The sequence below is a fragment of the Dermacentor albipictus genome, chromosome 3 (genome assembly GCF_038994185.2).
Source record: "Dermacentor albipictus isolate Rhodes 1998 colony chromosome 3, USDA_Dalb.pri_finalv2, whole genome shotgun sequence".
NCBI lineage: Eukaryota > Metazoa > Arthropoda > Arachnida > Ixodida > Ixodidae > Dermacentor > Dermacentor albipictus.
The window spans coordinates 40,739,850-40,762,123 of record NC_091823.1 but is presented as its reverse complement, the minus strand read 5'-3'; the positions used below and the strand labels follow the sequence as shown (position 1 = coordinate 40,762,123).

General features: G+C 47.1%; 1 protein-coding gene and 1 non-coding gene across 4 annotated transcripts; both read right to left on the bottom strand.

Moving 5' to 3' along the window:
• Nucleotides 1-259: 259 nt before the first annotated feature.
• Nucleotides 260-21,159, bottom strand: LOC135902569 (serine/threonine-protein phosphatase 2A regulatory subunit B'' subunit beta-like). Of its 3 annotated transcripts, XM_065432737.2 has the most exons (7): nucleotides 21,001-21,159; nucleotides 17,988-18,078; nucleotides 11,246-11,562; nucleotides 8,496-8,750; nucleotides 1,766-1,993; nucleotides 635-979; nucleotides 260-537 (listed from the first exon to the last, which is right to left on the bottom strand). In XM_065432737.2, exons 3-7 carry the CDS (start codon nucleotides 11,503-11,505, stop codon nucleotides 495-497), a joined length of 1,131 nt encoding a protein of 376 aa, XP_065288809.1. In that variant the 5' UTR covers nucleotides 11,506-11,562; nucleotides 17,988-18,078; nucleotides 21,001-21,159; the 3' UTR covers nucleotides 260-494. The 3 variants fall into 3 exon arrangements, with proteins under 3 accessions (XP_065288809.1, XP_065288811.1, XP_065288810.1); XM_065432739.2 differs by having other exon boundaries at nucleotides 260-979; XM_065432738.2 differs by lacking the exon at nucleotides 17,988-18,078 and having other exon boundaries at nucleotides 21,001-21,155.
• Nucleotides 9,037-9,231, bottom strand: LOC135902624 (U2 spliceosomal RNA). The gene has a single exon (XR_010564550.2). It is a non-coding gene; the product is annotated as a U2 spliceosomal RNA (small nuclear RNA).
• Nucleotides 21,160-22,274: the final 1,115 nt, after the last annotated feature.

The following is a 22,274-nucleotide window of genomic DNA, read 5'->3' as shown; positions in this document are numbered from 1 at the left end:
AGAAAAAAATCGGCACCTGGTTCGAAAAGGCCGATGGAAAATACAAGCCAAGCCTGTCGTCTCGAAGTAGTGACAAAATTTTACCACGACAGGATTAGCCATGCCAAGTCGTCAGGGCTACGAGAGAAGCTGATGTCATCGACATGTTTACGCGGCAAAATTTGTAGTTGGGACACTTTTTAGTCTCGTTTCTCGAGTGGCCACACTGCGTGGATGCTTCTGCATCCGCAGCACAGCGCTTCACGGACACGGGCACGAGTTTACGTAACGGCTGGACAAATTTTTTTCACGCTGAAACAGTTGCGCTTGTTCCAACTACATCCATCACAGAGGAGGAAAAATAAAAAGAACGAAAGCCGAAATTTTGACTCCGTTATTTTTCAACTGCCAGATTCGCACAAAACACGGCACAAAGTGGTCACACGTCCGCACACAGCGCACCGCTAGTTAAGGACTTTTTTTTTCAATCTGGTCCGATGTTCTGGTCTCGCACTTCACAGCAGCGGTGGACACTTGGGTAGCGCTTGTCGTTCACTCCTGGAAAAAAACAACCAATGTCGCTTCGATTCTTGAACCGGGCCTTAAATGACCCTAATAAAAAAAAAAGAAAGAAACGCCTGGTTGGCCGAGTTACCTAACCGTCATCGGTACGAGCATGAACGTGTTGACAATCATGCACACCACACTGGGTTCACAGCGCTTGAGGTCCGACAGCGCGATGAACTCGGGCTTGCGTGGTTTGACGCGCTCGAGGATCTCGTGCGCCACTTCGGCGAAGTCGCAGCAGGGAAAGTGCACTTCGACGATGCGTCGCTTGTCCTCGTAGAGGTACTGCATGTCGTACACAGTGATGAAGCCGTCGCCGTCGAAGTCCAAGCAGTGGAACCAGAACTCGACGCTCTTGGGAAGCCCCTTATTGGACTCGACAGCGTGGAAGACGACGAAGTCTTGTAGGGACATCATCTGCCGGCCATTGTACCTGAAAAAGTAAAAAAAAAGGTGAAGACCGTGAAAGCGCGTCTGTAATAAAACCAGCGCATGTGTGACGTATCTGTTTGCCTGGTGTTATTTACGCTGACCTGGATGTAAGTGCACGAGTGCTTTTGCAATATCGGTACCGTCGAGCTAGAGCGTGTCCACTTTTATGACCCTGATAGTGCTGGATTATGTAACAGCGTATGCGAAACTGCGCAAATATTATACGCACTCCTTCGCTCTTTTGGCCGAGGTATGGTTGCACACTTGCAAGCTCCTTCGACGGGTCGTTACGCCGTTTGAATCGGCGCCCGCCATCGCGATTCAACGATGACAAAACACAAAGAACCAGAGAGAGAGAGATAGAGAACGATGAAAGAAAAAGAAGAAAAAAAAAACGTCCATCAACAACGTTGCATAGGTAACGCGATCGGCGAAAGGAAGTTATTTTGAATGGACCATTTATTCATGAGTCATCATTACTCCAGGCGTTGTCTATGTAACAGATGTGTTTTGAGAGTGGTGCTAGGGCAATGCACGAGTAGTGATTTTCGTGGCGAGAGGTTGAGAGAAGAACGAAGAGAGGAAAAAAAAAGGAAAATGCCAAGGTCACTTCATGTCGTCACTACAGCTGTAACGCAACAAGGAGAGGAGTTAAAAAAAAAAGAAGACGAAGAACCGGAATGTCACGTGTTATGGCAGGCAGGTTGGTAATGTTACTTCGCATCATTATGCCATCGCGGATTTGTTGCCCACGTGCAGGAAATGACAGCCAGCGTAGTGCGCCTGCCTTTTGATGACCGCCGAGCAGAGTATCCTGTCCAGACCACGATTGGTAAAGGCGCCGCCCTGGAAGTTCCGCAGTTCTTCCGGACTGAGCATGCCATCTCGATCGCGGTCGAGGCCCTCGAACATGGCGTACGTCATGTAAAAGGAGCCGAAGTTGAAGGCGTCCATGCTCTGGTCCAGCTCAGATGACTCTTCCATCCAGCGGAGGGAGCTCAACAGGTGGCTCTCCCTGGAACGCGCAAGGGTAAAAGCTCGCTGGTCCTGATGCTATGCAACTGAGCGACATTAATGCGGCAGCATTATGACGTCCTATCATTCGATGGTTGTCCATCGACATGAAGTCGAGAGTATGACGGAAGCCCGTCTGGTTGGGATGATGCATACTCAACATCACGTGAACTTCCTCCCTTTCTAATTACCATCTGTGCACTATTGCAATTATAGAATTACTGCAGTAATGGATTCATTGTCAATAATGCGCAAAGGGGCCGAGGGAACAATTAGAGAAATAACGACAAGGAGGCAGCGACTCTTATGACTTAATGGTCTACGGATGCTGCCCATCAACTCCTTACGACCTTGGTCTACTGACGCTGCCTACCTCCTCTTTGTGACTCTTTGGCATACCGATTCTGTCTACTCATGATGCGTCATCTACATATACATTTATACCACGTGGTTATTATGTATACCACCACTGTTGTAAGCATAACAGCATGACTAGTTCAGCTTGACGCGCAAAACGCGTGATTAAACCTACCACACCTACATTAAAGAAAAAAAAAACAGTGAAGACAGAGTATGCGCAGGAGAATCAAATTATTTGATGTGTCTAATCAGAACGTATAAATAATAAGGACAAGGGAAATGAAAGTGTACGTAAGGACAACTTGACGCCGATGGGATGGGAACCCACATCTTCAACATTGCGCATGTGCACGTGCTTTACTAGTCTCGGTCATTTCACTCTCTCGGGTGTTTCTGTACGTCTACTATATTTAAGCCATGACAATGTATAACTCGCGCAGCTCCCGGCCATGGCAGCGGTCGTGAAACATCCTTTTAACCACAGGGGTCACGTATAGCAGGTGAGATAACAAAAGATCAAGCCCCCATTCCACGGAGTCACGCAACGAAACGACAAACGCTATACATAAAATGTCCTCACTTCAACAAATATTCGCCTTCAAGCTTTTTCGAAGCGTTCGACTGTCCGTTTACATTTGCAATCATCGTGGATAACCGGTTCATACAAATATATATTTCTACAGCGAAGCTGTTAAGGACTAGTTCATCCCAGGATCGTGTCAGTGTGTAGACACAAAACTCCCCATACGTGGGCCGATCCCGAAGATGGTGCAATGCCGGGCCTACCCGTGGCGGACGTGAAAAGGCGGTAAGCTCTCCCCATACGTGGACAGATCCCGAAGATAGTGCAATGCCGGACTGACCCGCGGTGGACGTAAAGAAGGCGTTAAGCACTCCCCATACGCGGGCCGATTCCGAAGGTAGTGCAATGCCGGGCCGACCCGCGGCGGAGGTGAAGAAGGCGTTAAGCACTCCCCATACGTGGACCGATCCCGAAGATAGTGCAATGCCGGGCCGACCCGCGGCGGACGTGAAGGAGGCGTTAAGCACTCCCCATACGTGGGCCGATTCCGGATCTATTGCAATGCCGGGCCGACCCGCGGCGGAGGTGAAGCAGGCGTTACGCACTCCCCATACGTGGGCCGATTCAGGATCTAGTGCAATACCAGGCCGACCTGCGGCGGAGGTGCGGTTCGCCATTAACGGCCCACATACATCTTCGCTGGTCATCCTGCTTCACAGAGTGTTAGGGCACTGAGTTTTTTAAACGAGAAACAGCTGTTTCTGCGATGTTACCTGCTGCTTTTTAAACTTAAAATGGGGCTATGCCCATATAAAAGCGTATGCGTCTACTAATATCAATTTCCTCTAGCTATAATGTAGGCATAGACCATCACAAACTTTCTGCGTGGATGCATTGAGAACCGAGTTGCATTTGCCGCACGAGATGGCTCATGTGAAAGCTGTTTGTTCACTGTTTGCAAAGTGTCTGGCAATGTGAATCGAACACGGCCACATTGTAAATGAATAAAATAAAAATACGAATTTGCAATAGTAGCTGGACGCTAAAATTGTGTTGCATGATGACCGCTACTATATTGTACACATGTTACTCGTATGGAAAGGGACTTTGCTGCGGTAACGTCTCTGAGAAAACCGCCGGTTAACATTGATGGAACGAGCTAACCTTGATGCCAGAGGAATGCGGCTAACAACGAAAACGGTAACAACTATAGAAATAATGCTGCGTACCTCCTAATAGCATATAGTTTATCTCGCAACTTGTAAAACGCGCGAACGCCCACGTCGGCGCAGTGCTGTGGGGCAATTAAGCTAATGTGCACGTTACCGCGCTTGCCTTGGCACTAACGCTATCTCACCTGCATACCAGACATAATTACCTTGCATATCGATTCTCAGAATACGCGTCCGGTGCATTGGACCGACCGGAAACACGAATGCGACGAAGGCTGACTGCACGCCTTGCGTCATTACTCATTCGTGGCCGAAATAATCAAACGTGCATCGCTTGCACGTACAGCCCCATTTATTGCATCAGCTTAGCGCTAAAGCTTTTTGAGTTCACAACTGCCGGTTGGACCTCCGCAGAGGTAAAATCTCGAGCGACCGACAGGCCAGTTTTCAATTCCGCAGTGTATTGAGTGAGGCTTCTTATATACAGGGTGTTCCAGTTAACTTGGACCAAGATGTTTGAAACACCCAAGAGCTCTAGGGAAAATCGTACCGACTGCATAGTAGCGGCAGTCGTATGTACTTTCAACCAGTATATTTTTTAAATCACGAAGTATTAGTTAGTTAATTGTATTTAATTAGCGAGCTTTTTCATTATTGCTCGAATCGCAAACATATTAATTACAATGTTGTAGGGCACCTTAAATAACCTCCGAATCAAGCATTTATCTCGTGCTGAAGTGGTCCTGGTTGTTTTTTCCAACAAAAAACAAAAGCCCGCGAAATACGAAATAGATACGCATTCGCACGCCTCTACTCAAGCGCCTACAAACAACCATTGAAAGATATACGGCTGCATTCTCTTATCGCCGCATCGTACAAGGCTCCGACACGCTTATCAATGCGTCAGCGGCGTGTTCTCTTGATGCCGCGACCATCGCACAGCGTGAAGCCCCGTATCGAGCTGCCGCCGCCAGTAAAGCCGTGTATCCGTGGCGATTCGATTGGGAGCGCGTGAGTAGCGGCGCGCGAGCGCCTATCTATCTCGTATTTTGGATGCATCGTGCGCTTTTATTTTTTCTCGGAAAAACCAACGAGGCAAAGCTGAGCACTAAACAAATGCTTGATTCGGAACTTATTTGAGGTGCCCTACAACTTTGTAATTGATATGTTTGCGATTCAAGCAATAAAACATTTCACTAATTAAAGGTAATTAATTATTATTTGTGATGAAAAAAGAATACTGGTCGTAAGTACATACGACTACGGCTGCTATGCAGTCGGTAGGTTCTTTGGTAGTGGGTAGAGTATCTTGGTCTCTTTAAAATCTTTAAAATCTTAGTCCAAGTTAACTGGGACACCCTGTATAGTGGTATTGTGCATTTCCAGTGACCAATTCTATATTGGTCACTCTATACAGTGGGTAAGGCTTGCTAAGATGCAGCCTTCAAATTCGTTGCTGTTTATCCTTCAGATTTGATCTGAATCCTGCTACTTCCTATGGGCCTATTGCCGACATGCCACGAGCTGCCATCATCGCAACAGGCCCACTGATGTAGGGGTCCTGCAAAGGGAGCTGCTGATGTAACCAGCTTCGATTGACGAAAGCTACCTATTCTTCCGCGAGAGGTGCTGGTGTCACGGAAGTACTAGAGTTGCTATATATGGCTTCTACTTTGGTAGCATATAGAGTAACTTTAGGAAGCGTTAAGAGCATTGGTGGCGGCAACGGGCGACGACTGCATAAAACTGCACATGGCGCACTCGGCAGTGGCAGCATTGCCAAGATGCAGCCTTCAAATTCGTTACTGCTTATTCTTCAGGTGAGCAGACGCTATTATAAGACATTTAGTAGTAATGAAACGGTAATGATGTCTGCATGAATTATGACTGCAGTGCCCACGGTCGCTTCGCGAAGCCTTTTGCAAGTTCATTGTTTCCTTGCGCTTGTTACATCTGGGCGTTCTGAGACGTTGAATTGAGCCCAGGCCCTACCGAAGAGGTTATAGCAGATCTGTGAAAGCTAATTGCAGGGGAAGAAAGAGCCTAAACAAACGCTAGACCTAATGCAATCGACAAGAAGCCCGAAAAAATCGCCGGCCTGGAAAAACAAGTTTCGGGGTAAAATAAACGGATATCTGACCATGAAAAGAACCTCGCGGCTATATGGATAGAAAAGTGGAGAATCTAGAAAACCTGCACCGTCGGTCCAACCTTGTTATCTATGGTGTTAAAGAACAGCAATACGAATCAACAGAAATGCTTCTTGAGTCGGTTAAAAAAATAATGATCTTCGAATGTAAGCTTGAGATAAAAGTCTAAGGGAATTGAAATAATACTTAGCCTAAAGCCAGACCCATAATTTTAAACTGCTCGACTATCGTGACCAAGCTATCATCCTTAAGCACTGTGCTCAGAGCTTAGAGGATCAGGTTTCCCGGTTAGTGAAGACTTGTCTCGCAATATTCATGAGATTAGAAATAAGCTGTTGGACAGAACAATAGGAAATCGGGATAAGCAGGAAAGGGTGACACTAACCCGCGGAAATGTACTTATAAATGGGCCCCTTTTTGCCTGGTAGAGTTACCGTGAAGATATAATAGAGTAAAAAAAAAAAGAAACGAAGAGAAAGGAAAGCGAGTCGCTCTAAGTCGATTTGCTGAATGTCAACGCGCGAAGTGTTGCAAATAAACTATATGACTTTGAAGCTGTTGTTTTAGATCTTAAACCAGACATTGTTGGTATCACGGAAACATGGGTTGACCCGGGTATCTTGGACAACAAAATCTTGCCATTGGGTCATGTGATCGTGCGCGGAGGTATACAGGAGCGAGAGCGTCGCACTGCCTGTCCTGTCAAGCAAAAACTGCGCTACTCCGTTACGTCGGATAACCTATAGAAATCGCGGCAGTGCAGCGCGAAGCTACACCTAAATAAAGGTTGCGTCTGCGTTTGGGCTGTCTACGGACCTCCTATAATGCTGAAAACGAGTTATCTGGAAGTTCATTTGGTTTGTTTGCACGATGCACAGATGATGTGATTATCGTGACTGCTGATCTTAAGCTGCCTGAAATGGAACGGTCGTCCATGAAACTGAGGCGCGTGGGCGAATGACGTCATTTTAGAAATTTCGTTTAGCTTTAGTCTCGCACAACTGGTACGCTCCCCCACCCGTGTTCAGGGCGCATCCAGCTCTATTTTGGACGTAGCGTTTGTTAGTGACCATTTTGCCAGATGATCAGATCGGCACTGAAATCGTAATCGTCACACGCGTGATTTCACATTTCAAGAATATTCGAGCAACAACATATTTTATTGTTTTTCTCCCCCCTAGATACATACGAGAATGGAACGGCATCGACCGGCTCATAGTACAAACGCATGCAATAGATGACTTTCTAGAACTGATACAGAAATCAGTTCAGCTTGTACGAAGTGATCAGCTTGTAATCGTATCTTATTGATGTTTACCCTATAGTTGTGAATATTTTTTCTTCTTCTTAATGACGCGATGGTCATTATTGTATTAGCGCTCACTGTTGCATTTATTATTTAATTGGGAAGGTTGTTTATGTGTGTATTCTGTGACTAGCTGCTAAGCTTAAACTAGCATCATGCATTGTGCATACCTCCTCATCGTTTGCATCTCTTTTTTTCTCCTTCTTGGCCAACTGTATTCTTGCTCGTGGCAATGATTGTTGTTTATGTGTATCGTATTTTCGAATCACCACTCCTGTATTGCGCTCCTCGCCAAAAGTGCGCTATTCGCCAAAAGTGATGGTTCTGCATGAGACACTATCTCTTTGAATTGTGAAGGAACAGCTCCAACTAAGACGATCACGAGAGGGAGAACGACACAGGACAGGCGCTTGTCCTGTGTCGTTCTTCCTCTCGTATCGTCGTAGTTGGCGCTGTTCCTTCCCAATTCAAGCATGCACCCATTAGCCCAAATGAATGTTGTCCGGATACTATCTCTTTATCAGCAGCACAATGTGTGTCCGTTGTAGAGCGAATGACTCTCCGAGCGATCTGCAATTACGCTCGTGTTTGCGTGCAGACTGGTGCAAGCCTAAATAGTGTCCTGCGCGGACGTGCCATATAAGCCTGCGTACATTATACATACCAAAAAGAAGAAAACTCCCGTGGTGTTTTCCTTTCTTCTTAGCAATTATTATTATTATTATTATTATTATTATTATTAGTAGTAGTAGTAGTAGTAGCAGTAGTAGTAGTAGTAGTAGTAGTAGTAGTAGTAGTAGTAGTAGTAGTAGTAGTAGTAGTAGTAGTAGTAGTAGTAGTAGTAGTAGTACCTGCGGAACGTTGTGCGTCCTTCTGTTTCAAACTTATCGCGTTATCGTTTGGTCCGGTGCATCTGGTCTGGTGGATATTGTACGCATGCTGTAAAATGCTGTCGCCTCGCAGGGGCACATGCGTAGCACGCGCACGTATACCTGAAGTCCCGGATGCTGAGCATGTTCTTCCAGGAGCGGGACGAGTGGAAGAAGTACTTGGTGAGCGCGGTGGCAATGAACGGCTCCCGGAACTGCGGCGTCTTCTCCAGGAAGCGCATGTCCGGGTGCATGGCGAAGAAGTCCTCGAACAGAGGCCGCAGGTCCTCCTGCGTCAGGTAGTCGCGGTCGCGTGCCAGCACGTGCACGGCACGTGAGCTCTCCTCCGGGAAGTTGGCCACCAGGTGGCTGTAGTACCTGCGGGAAGGTAAGGCTTGCCAACATGTCCAAGTCTAGCCACCGGCCTCCCCACGAATAATTACGTAGTACAGCGTAGCGCGAACGGGGCGCACCTGAGCTCAGGTCTTGCACACGCGCGTACATATCCAACAATGTGGACGTGGGAGCAGCTGTCGCCGTAGCACAATTGTATCGCACGCGTCGTGCGGAGGACGTGGGTTCAGAGCCCACCGGCGGCAAGTTACCTTTACAGCGAAGCTGTTTATGGCTATGGGGTTCCGTCATTTTTCTTATGCGTGTGCGGAAACCGTTGGCCGATCCCGGAGATAGTGAAATACCGGGCCTACCCGCGGCAGAGATGAAGCAGGCTTCGAGCACCCCGCCAACTTGCAAAAATAAGTTTAATATCTTGGCTCGAAATACAACCCGTATCAGATATTAAGCTGATAAGAACAGATACTACACTTTGACCCAACGTTACCAGATCCTAAGAATTTAAGAGCGTTGCTTTGACCCCCGGCGGCGGCCATGTCCACGTTCGCACCGCCCTCTCTCTTTCGGCGTTTCGAGCGCTTGCGTATCTACCTCTCTTTCCTTCCGCTCTTCCGTGGGGGCGGTCCCGCCGAAACGTCACGCGTGTCTGTTTCCTCCGGCTCCTCGGGGCGGCGGTCCCATCGTCCACGCGAGTAAACATCACGGTAAATGAGTTCGTACCTTTGTTCGAAATTCTGTTTCACCTCTGTGTCGTGTGCTAAACACGACACAGTGGTCATCCGCTTTCACAGAGTAGAACGGCTCATCATTTTTTTTTTCCATTTTTCATTTTCCTTTACCACACGATTTCCGCATTTCATTTGAAACGACAAATAATGTCCCCTATGCTGTCTTGGCTTCATTATCTGTTGGCTACATATGGTTGTGACTAACAGAAATCGCGCCTTCTTCTCGTTCAAGACGACTGAAAGACGACATTGCGCTGCTAAAAGCGGTGTACTTGTCGTTATGCACACGCCTCTGTGGCCTCGCGTGCTTATTATTTCACTACACACTGGTTGTTCTGCACTAACCCAATCGTGCGCACACACGCGCGCACACACACGCGCACACGCACGCAGTCTCTCCATTTTTGCTGTTGAGACACGACATCGTACCGCGAGAATCGTACACTGCAATCGGCATGGATATCATTCGAAACCATCTGCACCCGGCTACACTCGGCAATCGGTGTTTCAGCGAACGCTTTCAAAAATCTTTAAAAGTTGCCTGTGGCAGATATCACCATTCTAGTTCATGCACTGGTCTACTCGAAGCGGCGGACAATACTCGCACAAGAAATTGAGATGCAAAACCGACCAGTCATAAAAATCCACTAATTAAGTTTTTATCTATTGTATTGTATTGTATTGGGTTTTATGGCGCATAAGCAACTTAGGCTATCACGCGCCAAACACATGGTATAACTTATTTCAAGAATTGGTTATCCTTAGCGAGGTCCTTGTCCAGACAAGGACTCTGAGGAGTCCAACAAACCAATTGAAGACCTCAGCCTGCTTCTCAGGACTGAGAAAATGGGTGAGGTGCATCATAAGATGCGTGTAAAAACCGGGTAATACATTTTAGAATTAGTAGTTCTGTGATATATTATATTGCGTTTAGGATCGATGCGTCTTTCAAAAAACTAAAAACAGATGAAGTTTCTACTAGTGGGTTATCTCCTAAAAGCAGACTGGGATGGAAGGGAATGCGTTCACTGTAAAATACAGTAAAATGTTTTTTCCTTAGCCGTTCGAGTTGTGTGCACGAGAATAAAATGTGATTTACAGTGAGTTCATTGCCACATTTCTCACATAAGGGTTTGTCTTTTTTTTTCAGTAGAAAGTTATGTGTTAAGTGGGTGTGTCTAGTTACATTATAGCCGCTCTTGCAATTTACAAATTCTAGCCGTGGAGTTCGCAAGGCGGATCCCCTTGGAATGAATTTTCAAGATGACACCAGTTTCGACATACAAATCCCCGAAGTTTGCGGAGAAATGCATTGTCGTTCCAGTTAATTTGTTAACAAAACGTCGTTTCATGCACTGAAGCACTCAAGTAACTGGAACACCACTGTATTTCTCCGCAAAATTCGGGAATTGGTATGTCGAAACTGGTGTTGTCCTGAGAATTCGTTCCAAGTGGATCCGCCTTGCGAAGTCCACTGCTAGAACTGGTAAATTGCAATATGGGTCAACAGATACTTAGCTAAAAGTTAATTAGTGAATTCATTTTAATTAGTCTATTGCCCAGTTAAAATTTTTCTGCAAGCAGTGCCGCCGCTTCGAGTAGACCGGCTCAGAAACTATAGAATTGAGCTATCTGCCACAGGCAACCTTTAAAAAAAGTTTGAAAGTGTTCGCCGAAACACCCTGTACGTATAACGCGTCGAGAATCAAAGGAAATGGGAGTTGGGGGAGAAGGGTGGCCTTCCACATAGAATCTGCAGTGTTGTCCTTCATGTGTGTGCCCTTAGTGCACCTGCAGAAGCGCTCCTTGGTGACGGGCCTGTCCTTGTCGCCGCCGGCGGCACGGTACAGCGCCGTCTTGAAGTATCCCGGCAGGGAGCAGGCCCGCGCGAGAGGCGCGAAGTCCTCGGGCCCCAGAACATCGCCGGCGATGTCGTTGAGCGCGAGCTTGAGCTCGCGGCAGGCCATCTCCACTTCGAGCGGCGACAGGGGCCGGCCGTAGGGAAAGTAGAAGAGCGGAATCACGGGCCCTTCCTCAGCGGCCGACGACATTGCCAGCGCTCATGGCAGCCGCTGCACACGGGGGCTCGCGCCGGTGCCGCACCTCTCCTGCGCATGCGCAGGACACGGCCGAGTCACGTGCACAGTATTGCCAGCGTACCGTTGGTCCTGGATTGAGACACTCTCGGGAACAGTGCAACTATGAGAAGCACCGTCTAGTGGAGGGCTCCCCGTGTTCATCTCGACTACCTGGAGTCGTTATAAACGTGCAGTTCAATTTGTAAACACGCACCAACGTCCCGTGATTTTAAAATCAGCAATACCGTTAATACTGTTTTCAGCGTATTGCGTCATGGGGCATACTAGGTGTTGTTTGTGTTTACGCGACAATATTTGCATTGCATCCGACGTGCGGACTCGCCAGAGTGTGACGCGTGGCAAAGTACCATGGGATAGTGGAGCACATATAATTGTGTCTTGTCCCCAGTACGACTGCGAACGGCAGGGATTGATCTATTCGTTAGCGCGGAATAGCTATACAGGCTGTTCAGTGAAAAAGCTTTACTGGGCCAGTGACCGGACAAATGAATGAAGACTCTCTCATCAAGGCTCTCCTAGAATATTTAGTAAACACAGGCCTAGATTCAAGGCTGCGAAAGGGTCCTCCGAACACAAACGTGATCGCATCCTACTGCGTATTGTCATCATTACTCCTCAGTCCTATATTTTTCTCATCTTTTCTTCCCCCCTACGCAGACTAGCAGACTGGAGGACCTCTCTGTGTTTCCACAATATATTCTTCTCTCTCTCTCTCTCCCTCAATAAAGCTTCGCTTCACATTTCAGCTTCGGTGGTAGATTTTTCTTAACTACGTGTGGGGGCCTGAAGAACAAAGATGCGCAATCTTTCAGTACAACTTAGCAGAAGCATCTAAATATTGTGCAAAATAAATTTGCGCTGCTTCTGTAATTATTCTTCGGTTATGCAAATGAACTTGATCCGGTTTGAACTGTTATTTCTTCGTTCCGAAGTTTAACCGGAACTGAACCGCTGTCAGCAAACCAAAACGAAATCCGGACTGAAAAAAAAAATAAAAATTTGGTTCTACACTCTGCTCTTTTGCCTTAGTCTCAACTTCTTAACCACTCCTTTCCTGCATTTGCATGCTTATCATGTCTCCGCCGCAGACCTCTCCCTCTACATTTCTCTGTGTTTCTCGGTACATCATTTCCTATGGCTCCTGTCCTATTGTTTTCCCCACTTTTACGGCGTGACGGATGCTTAGCCTGCGCCCCGCGTGGTCCACAAAAATAAAAATAAAGATATGTTGATGCCAGTCTACGACTGGCAACATCTGTCGTCTGGCCCTGTTTCAGGACGCCCGAAAAAGGCCTGGCGCTCGGTGAGTGAGTGACGGTCGCTGTCCCTATAGAGTCGAAGCAGGGCAAGTTCTACAGACGCCCTAGTATGCGCCCTGACACCAAATCTGTTCATGCTCACTACGGCACCGAAAATTTTTGCCAAGCCTGTACGTTACAACAGGAGGGCAGGCTGGTGAAAATTTCTAGTGCTTTTCTTTTTTCCTTTTACAAAGGCCGAAAAACCACCTGGAGGCGAATTCGCAATGCTTTTCGTTCTTAAGTGATTTTTAACATTGGCTGGCCGCCTCCGCTAATTGTTTATGTGGCATCAGGATTGGCTGGAATTCGCTATTACGAAAAATGTTGTATAAGAGGTTTTTGTGAGTGAAGAAAAATCTGCGTGATATGTGAACCTATAGTGTTAGTCCTGCGGCAACTGTATGTATAGAGGCAGGAGTGTATTAATTAAAAGGAAAAGAAGACAAAAACAAAGAAAGAGAAAGAAAGAAGTAAAAAAATGAAAGAAAAAGAAAGTCAGTGGTGATTTAGCGGTGAATGCCAGAGAAGTGCGTTAGCATTACGTCGCACCTCTTGAGCTCCCGGATCCATGATTTAAACTGCGTTCACCACATTACAAAGTGTTGTCCAGGAAGCTCAGTCAACAAACGCCCTGCCTGTTAATACATACATATATATATATATATATATATATATATATATATATATATATATATATATCAGTAGCGACATCTTCGTTATTATTGGCTAATGAACTACCGCGATAGCGTGTGACAGCGTGACTAACATAAATAGCGATATGAAAGCTACTACCATAAATTACGACTGAATTAAAACGGCTGCAGAACAAATAAGTGAAAAAATTGCTACTGACAACTTAAGATAGCGGCAGCAGCCTAAAACGGCTAAACGGATAAAGAACGTATATCACGGATGAAAAATATTATGTGCTGATTGAAAGAGATGGCGGCTTAAAAAAATGTTATACTCAGATTGCCCCACAGTTAATGAAATGTATAGAGTATGGATAAGCTGCGAAATCAAAGAACCAACGAAGGGCTGTCGGAGCATCGGCTGCACCCAACACCATTATGTTTAGTTGAAGAGCACACTGCTTAACATTTCGGGGTTGGTCGCAAAGCTAGATTGATGTATCGGAGACGAATTCTATTAGACACCGAGCATAGAAAGTCGTCGTGCTGATTATGCGTATCAGATAATCAAATTTAGGTCGTACAGCGATCAAGATAAACGCGACACTATCGTTGACATCCTGCAAGACATACGCACCCACACGTGCGACGTCCCTCAAGGGGCAGCTGGGAGACTCAGAGCTTCGGCGCGGCGCACTTTTCAAGCAGCAGGAATCGCCGTCGTCCTCAAAACGCGGGGCGACGCGCCCGACGACGACAAACGGCGAAAATATTCGCCTCGCGGTTTCGCGCGACGCGTCATCTTCTGCCCCACTGGTTCCGACTAAAGCCACGGCTCCAAATGCAATACCCTCGAACCACGGCACCCGCCCCCACCACTGTGTGATTTTCCTGGCAGGGAAGCGTTGACGAGCGCGCATTCAAGTGACCCGCCGCTGCAACGCAGGAAGCGCGCAAACACATCGATGCCGCAAGATGCGACCGGCCACACGGGGTACGGAGGCTCGGATTTCGCGTTTGGAGGCGTTTAGGGAAAAACCGCGCAACGGAGCGCGGCGAACGTTTCACAACCGCGCCAAGGTCGACGTCGACGGCGCGAAATAAGCGGCCGACGAAGACTACCACCCTCCCCCTACCCCCCCTCTCACCTCGAGCCCAGTTCTCGGTGCCAGCATTCCTGTAGATTCCGCGATCTGACCATGTCTGTCTCTTCTTACGGAACGTCGGTCGTGGACGACACACGTTTTCTCCGGGTCGTTAACTATTGTTTGTTTTGCTGCCGATAGGCGCGGAGGGGTGGTCCATAAGAGGGGCGGGGGGGGGGGGAGAGGGGGGGGGGCAATCGTGTTTGCCCCCGTGATGGCTTGTTACGTCATTGGCACTTCAAGTGGGGAACGTGTCGAGATGCAGTGTCTCCTCGCGCGTGGCTAATGTTGGCGGGTTTCGAGAAATCTGCAATGTTACGTGTTCTGGAAGTCACCGCTGGCGTCATGCGTTAGAACACGTGGTTTTGCTTAAAAAAAAAAAGATGCGTATTTGGGAGGAGGTTTGTCATAGGCATATGTAACCACGGTGAAACTTCTCTGTTATCAATGCGAAGCGTAGGAGGGATGCTATACAAGGTGTTTTAGAAAAATTCATCCGAAATTTTTTAAGAATAGGGAGGTTGCGGTAATTCAACTTGATAAGGTGGAAGCTTGGGCGAGTTGGCGATTCAATATCGACATGTTTGCACAGCGCAAAAGACTGAGGACAGAAGGAAGAACAGCGCCTGTGTTGTGTTCTTCCTTCTGTGCTCGTCTTTTGCGCTGTGCAAACATGGCGATGATTCAGCAATTCTATCGCTAAGCATGTGTATTAAGATGACTGGGGGTATTATTTAGACATGTAATCGTGAAAACTAAACGCTCCTAATTTCTTCAGTATAAGGAACGCTGGCCAATTAAACCCACGTAACCGAGAATTGCGCAACTGTCACTTAGCAAATGCTGATGAGTGACAACAGCTTGCACGCCGCACCGCCACCAGGCAAGCACGAAGCGAGCAGCGTCCGGTTATGGAGCCCGTCATGAACTCCTCGGATGACGGGCTTGCGTCGGAATCAATCGTCTGACTCTTTCGGTGAAAAAGTTATTTAGTCTGACTTTTAAAATTACTTGTTTAAATAATACCACGAGCCATTTCAAGATTCATGCCTCAGTGGTAAAAGTACCCGCCGTGGTTGCTCAGTGGCTATGGTGTTGGGCTGGTGAGCACGAGGTCGCGGGATCGAATCCCGGCCACGGCGGCCGCATTTCGATGGGGGCGAAACACGAAAACACCCGTGTGCTTAGATTTAGGTGCACGTTAAAAAAACCCCAGGTGGTCGAAATTTCCGGAGTCCTCCACTACGGCGTGCCTCATAATCAGAAAGTGGTTTTGGCACGTAAAACCCCGTAATTTAATTTTATTGGTAAAAAGTAACGCTGATTGAAATCGCTTAATTACCGCATCTGCCCCATTTTAAAAGGTATTCGAACGCATTTTTTTTTAGATACCCTGTATACTGTAAGACCGCTGCTGCAATAATACTTGAACAGGAAGAAATAGAAAGACAGACGTAGTGAGCAGAGTTGCGCTCACATTATTTGCGTTTTCAGCTCGCGCACCAACTAGCCATTTCGTGGAAGCTCATCGTACTCGCTACTGGCATTCGTATAGGTTGCGCATGCGCCTTCTCGAGGTTCCAGCGGTGACGGATTTCAAGATCCTTACATACGAGACGTTCGCATTTTCTGTGACCATAGTAAATTGTATACACACCAAGCACAATAACCTTAATCGAAATGCACATCTTGTTACTGCACAATTTCGGGATGTCACCTAACGGCCACTCTCGTAATCGAACTAACGGCATAATATCAGTGCTTTAGTTTTGGTCTTTTTTTATTACTTTAACATAGACGTATATTTTACGCATTTAGACAGCGACTGATTTTGGGGCCCTTTACAGACGTGTTAGATCCAGACTTCATATACCATTGTCAACTATTTGCATCATGTGTTTGGCGCTCTTTGGCCAACACTGGCCCTTGCGGCATGAAAAAACCATTTGTCGTGGTCAGGTTTGGTCTTTTTCTCATTGTTTCCGTAGGATATACGGATATAGCATGCACTGATCAAGGTAAAACTTACAGGACAAGTTCGTACCGATTTCTAGCGCCATGGATGTGTCATAGTATAACAGGCACACCATGCCACTTGGCGTCAATTTACTCTGCACAATGTTATTGGAGACTGATTGAAAAGGTAGCAAAAGAAAAAAAAAATCAATACCAAAACGGCTCTTATTGTTATACAAGGCCACAACACCGCTGTTCACATTGAATGTGAAAATGTGAGCATCTACAATAGTATAGCGTGATAACTTTGTGCACGGCGAGGGACGAAAACGAAGGTGCTCAAGCGTGCCATGATCTACAAATGAGCGTTTAGCCCTTTCTTGAATACAACGCAGGACATGCAGCAAAGAGCGACAGCTGTGAGGCGTTCAGGGTCCAAATTCCTGTGATGCGAAGCGGAATTCCTCAATTCCACTTGGGCGTGCACGATTTAGGTACACTTCAAAGATCCTAAGGTGGTAAAAGATAATCCGGAGTCCCTTAGTACCGTACTAATAGCACGGCGTCGCTCACAATCAGATCGTGCGTCTGCCACGTGTAGCGATCAGTGAACACTTATTCCTAGCGCAATTTATTGCTGGTTTATTGATACGAAACCAGAATTATTGGTGTGGAATCCGTTCAGTAAAGCAGATAAACGATTTTACTGCCCGTTTAAACGTGCTACGAGGTACGCTGCAAGGACTTGCACGACTGGGAGAGGATTATCGCAGAAATCAATAACCGAAGGATGGTCAAATCAAAACAAGGGGATGATCGCTGTAATCTCGGAATCGCGTTCGGTACGCAAAGCACAATATATTACTGTGCTGGACGCAATATATAATTGTTCTTGTTGTACTCGGCGATTTATAACCCACTACGACATTGCAGTCGAAACAATGAATGCTAATGAACGTTGACACGACTTGCCTGTTTGCGCAAGAGGCATTTGCACTTTGTCCTTAATGACGTTCTTAGTAACGTCGTGTAGAGATAATGCGAGCGCGATATTTCAAAGTCACTGTCACAGAAAATAAACTTAAGACAGAACATTGCGCGAGTGGCAGATGGCTTGCTCTAAGAATTCAGCGTGCCAGTTTTCCTTGTTAACCAAAAAGAATATATATATGTCGCACTGTTAACTTTTGAATTCGCTCGAGTGAAGTCCTTATACGTAAATGTTGCTATGTAACGGTCAATGTTCTTCAACTTGGTTTAAAAGTCTTATAACGGTAATTGAGATAAGGTGCTCTTTGCGACACTGGAGTATACTCGCGGGAGCGGTATGTTAGTCTCGCATCCCAGAACAAGCGAGCGAATAAATGTGATCAACGACGCATTTTGATTCCAGCACTCGCCTGGATTTAACGTATCGGTGCCGCAGACACCAGAAGAAGGGCTCATGTGGAGGCTCAGGCGACGAGGATGCGTCGTGCGAGGCGTCGCCTCCTTGCGGCCGGAGTCAACATGCGAGAGCAAAGAACATAGCTGCGCACAAACTCGAGTCGATGGAGTAAAATAAAGTAGTACCACATATACGGTTCTTGTCCGCCTTTCTCTTCTGTCACGCGTATAAAATTAAGGTGCTTAAGTGCCGACAGACGTGCGGTGGTCAGGGCCACCACAACGATGAAATTCGCGCTACCCACGATGGCCCCACGTTAACGAAATTCTCAGCGTGAAAAGCTGTCAACTCGGAGACGCGGAAATCGGGGGTCCGAGCTCGCAAAGCGCGCACCGCTGATTCGAACACTGAGGGAGTCGGGAGCGCTCACTCAGCTGCTAACACACGAAAATGGACAGCAAATTAAATAAAAATGGTTTGTGGTAGGGGTGGGGGTAAAATCACTGCCACCATCAGCGATATACCGCAAGGCGACGCCTCTATAACGCGCACAAAATGAACGACCGAATTATGATAAAGCAAGGCCACTCTGTGTGATCCACATTGCCCGCACGAAAGCAAGTTTTGAACGTACGGTAGCCGGCGGAACGTCCCTTTCGCGGTCCGAAGATCATCGCGGATCTGGGCGAGGGGCCGAATCTGTACTTTTCCGCGAATGGTCATTCAGCGCGAACGTTGAGTATACCAAAACGCAAACATACAGCGAGCGCGCAGGGATGTTTCACGCGACAGCATGGCGACGACAGCTAGGAATTTTGAAACACGTAAGTACTTGTTCGACTGTACCTGTGTATTTCCGACAGGGACGTGTAGACTTGATTTGTTTTGTGAAATAGGAAACAATCGAGAACCCAAAGAAAGAAGAAAAAGCGACATGATGGCGGTATACTTTGCAACCCTATCGGGCTTTCGTCCGGCAGAGGTGCAATTTCTTTCTTTTCGTTTTCACCGACGGTGAAAACGATACTCAGCCGAGGAACACAGCAGCCCGGTACTCTAACCACTAGGCCACGATCACTTTTCCTTTTCCTTTACTAGGCCACGATCGCACGTATATGTCTCTCGTTCCATTTTGCAGCCAGCTCGTTGAAACACTCGAACGGCGTGTGCTTTCTCGTCTTCTTTCATCGTGACTGCTCGCACCTTGAGGCGCCCTCTAAGACTGCACTATCTCCGGGATTGGCACGCTTTCCCTAGACCATTCCTCGTAGCAGTTTACGCTACGTAAAAAAAAAAAATCAAAACAGTGCGACGTTCTACCAATTTTATGATCGCCCAAATTAATAATTCTTTAACATGCGCGAGCGCGTGGCAAAGCGACCCTCCTCCCCTTCTAGCGGTGACCCCTGGTGTTGAGACTGACGCCGACACGCATTCGCGTCCCTCCCAGACTGCAAGCGTGCATGTTGCCGCGCTTCCTCCTTGAGCGCCGGCGATATCCGAATGTAGCCGCGAGGTAGCCCTCTTGTTGGAGCTGGAGAAACAATCCTTGTTTCTCCAGCTTACGCTGATTCTCCACGCATATAGAACCGAACAATTGTTATGTCGGTAGGCTCATATGGAACGGCCAGCGTAGATATCATGCCTTTGCTGCCATACGATCGCCTTCGAGTTGGTCGTCATCGTGCTGCTGTCGTCACAAACAAGTAATATCGCGACCCACACACACAACTACTCAATTCCCACAAATAGGTTAGTTAACCTGGGGACGGTTTGCGGAACTCCAAACGATGCAGGATAGCCCGCTACCTTCGAAATCCTTCGCATAACATCGATTCCCACAGTACGTTACAAACACACACACACACACACACACACACACACACACACACACACACACACACACACACACACACACACACACACACACACACACGCACACACACACACGCACGCACGCACGCACACACACACACACACAAACACACGCACGCACGCACGCACGCACGCACGCACATCCTTTCTTTCAACAGCTTGACAAACGTTAGCTGTGACACCTTATATAAACGCGGTACTTTCTATCGATCTGCAACGAGGATATCGCAGTTTCACACACAACTGTGTACAGTGATGTTACATCGCGTTACGTTGCTCGTTAATTGCTACAGATTTCATTAGGTTACCAGTGAGACCAGGGTCAAATCGACGCATTTGCGTGTCCATGCCAAGCAACACTGTAAACGGCGGGTGGCAAATCACACCCGAGTTCAGAACTAACGTTCATGGTAATACTGATATGTGCTCCTATCAACGCAAGCTTATTCAAAGGAGAAGAAAAAAATGAAGAAAAAGAAAAACAAGAAACTGAGAAAGCGGCTTGACGATCTCACGTGTATCACAAAGCTGGGCAAGAATGGCACTATCAGAACAACAGCGCACAATTTGAACATGTGTGCAAACAAAAAATAACAAGTAAAAACGGGAAGATAAACGACATAGAGTGAACGAAAATTCAACAGTCAATATAATAGAGGTCAAGTGCAGGGTCATCATTAATGTAATAACATTATTTTAAAAGCTACGATGTTCTTAAATGCACCAAAATAACCACCACTTCTCAATACCGTTAACGTGCAGCCCCTGCCACTGCCGTCTGCCCGACCGTCAAATTTAGGCGTAAGATATAAATCCTTTCTTCAACCACACATCGACCCGCCGTCCCGTAATCGGATGGTGCCCGTCGAAGCGCGCTTCTTAATATTTAACCCCCCCCCCCCCCTTTTTTTTTCCCTATGCGTCTCCAGTTCACTTTTTCGCTGCTTCGGAAGAGGCCGCAAGCGTTTGGACACCACCAACCCGGGTACCGCGCGGCATTGTGGGTGCTTTCTCTTTTGGGGGTAACGGCGGGCCGGCCGGCCAGCTGCGGTGTACGCTACACGTCCAGTGGAACATCAGCCAGCGGCGGCCTCGGGACGGCTTACCCTGCGGGGGCCGTTGCCCGAACCCGAGCGGCGAACGGGGCTTACCAGTTTAGCTGAGAGCCGCTCTCGTTAGCTGCAGCAGACGGGGCTTTTTTTTCCCCAGAGGTCGGGCATGGCAGGAGGTGCACGTCGGCGCGAGGCCCAACCGAGAACGCGCAGTGCGCGTTTCGTCTTTTCCGCGTTGCGAAATTTCGGCGGTGATGACTATGATAATGATTCTGATGATCACTGTGATGGTCCTCAACTATGCCACGCATCCACTACTGGCCAAAATATGGGCAGCCGGAGGAAACACGATGGTGATGATAGAGGGTTTATACTTAAAATGTTGAGAGCGTTCGAGAGAAAGAAAGAGTCAATGAACGAACGTTCATTAAAATAGAGCGTATGAAAGACGTCAGCTGTGACGTGCGTCCTGCCCCTGCCGCCTACATTGACTTCCCGCGCGAACTGTGACAGAGAGAGAACATTTTTTTTTAATCGCGTGGTATGACCAAGGTATGACTACTTGGCCTGCGTACGGTGACTAGCTACCCAACATATGCAAAAGTCCTAGGGGCATGTAGTCCGCGGAAAGAAGCAGAAAAAAAAAAACTTTGTATATGCGAAAAAAGAAATCGGATGCAGTAGGCGCGTATTGCAGTGAGTGATGGCTTAATAAAAGCGATAATCCAATGAAAAACGTCACCGCCAATAAGCAAAGTAATGTACACGTGACAATATTCCAAGTTTTGAAAATTAGAATCGAATGAGATAGTAAGTCCGATTCGAGAATTCACTGCTCATAATGGTACAATGTTCATTGTTGTCTTTATTTTATTTATTTATTTTCACATTTGCCTAACAGGTTCTGAAATTTAGAACATTTCGTGAAGGCAGGTTACAGAACAACGCTCAATTTGCGGTACGCAGATCTGGTACCATAACCATTGGAAACAACGTATTAGGAAAACAAGTATTCAAGGAGCACATCTGTTCACAATATAAATGACGGAAAAAAAAATCGAGAATAGAAAACAAATTTTACACAATGACCTAGCGACAGCAATAAGAACAAGTCAAGAAGAGATTACCTTTATACAGTAGTCAGTGTAAAAAAGAATTAGATTACGAAATCAATACAAATAGCTCGTTTCTGAAAACTATTGGGTCATCTATGTTAAAGCGGCCCCGAGCTACCCCTCGGGCTTGGTGAAATAATGTAGTCCGCGGGTAGCGTATACACCGCTGTGAACATCTTAGCCGAGTTTTGCTATCGTACGCGGCGCGTGGAGTTCGCCAGCGGATCGTGAAGTCGCCTTTCTCCCAAACGCTCTCTT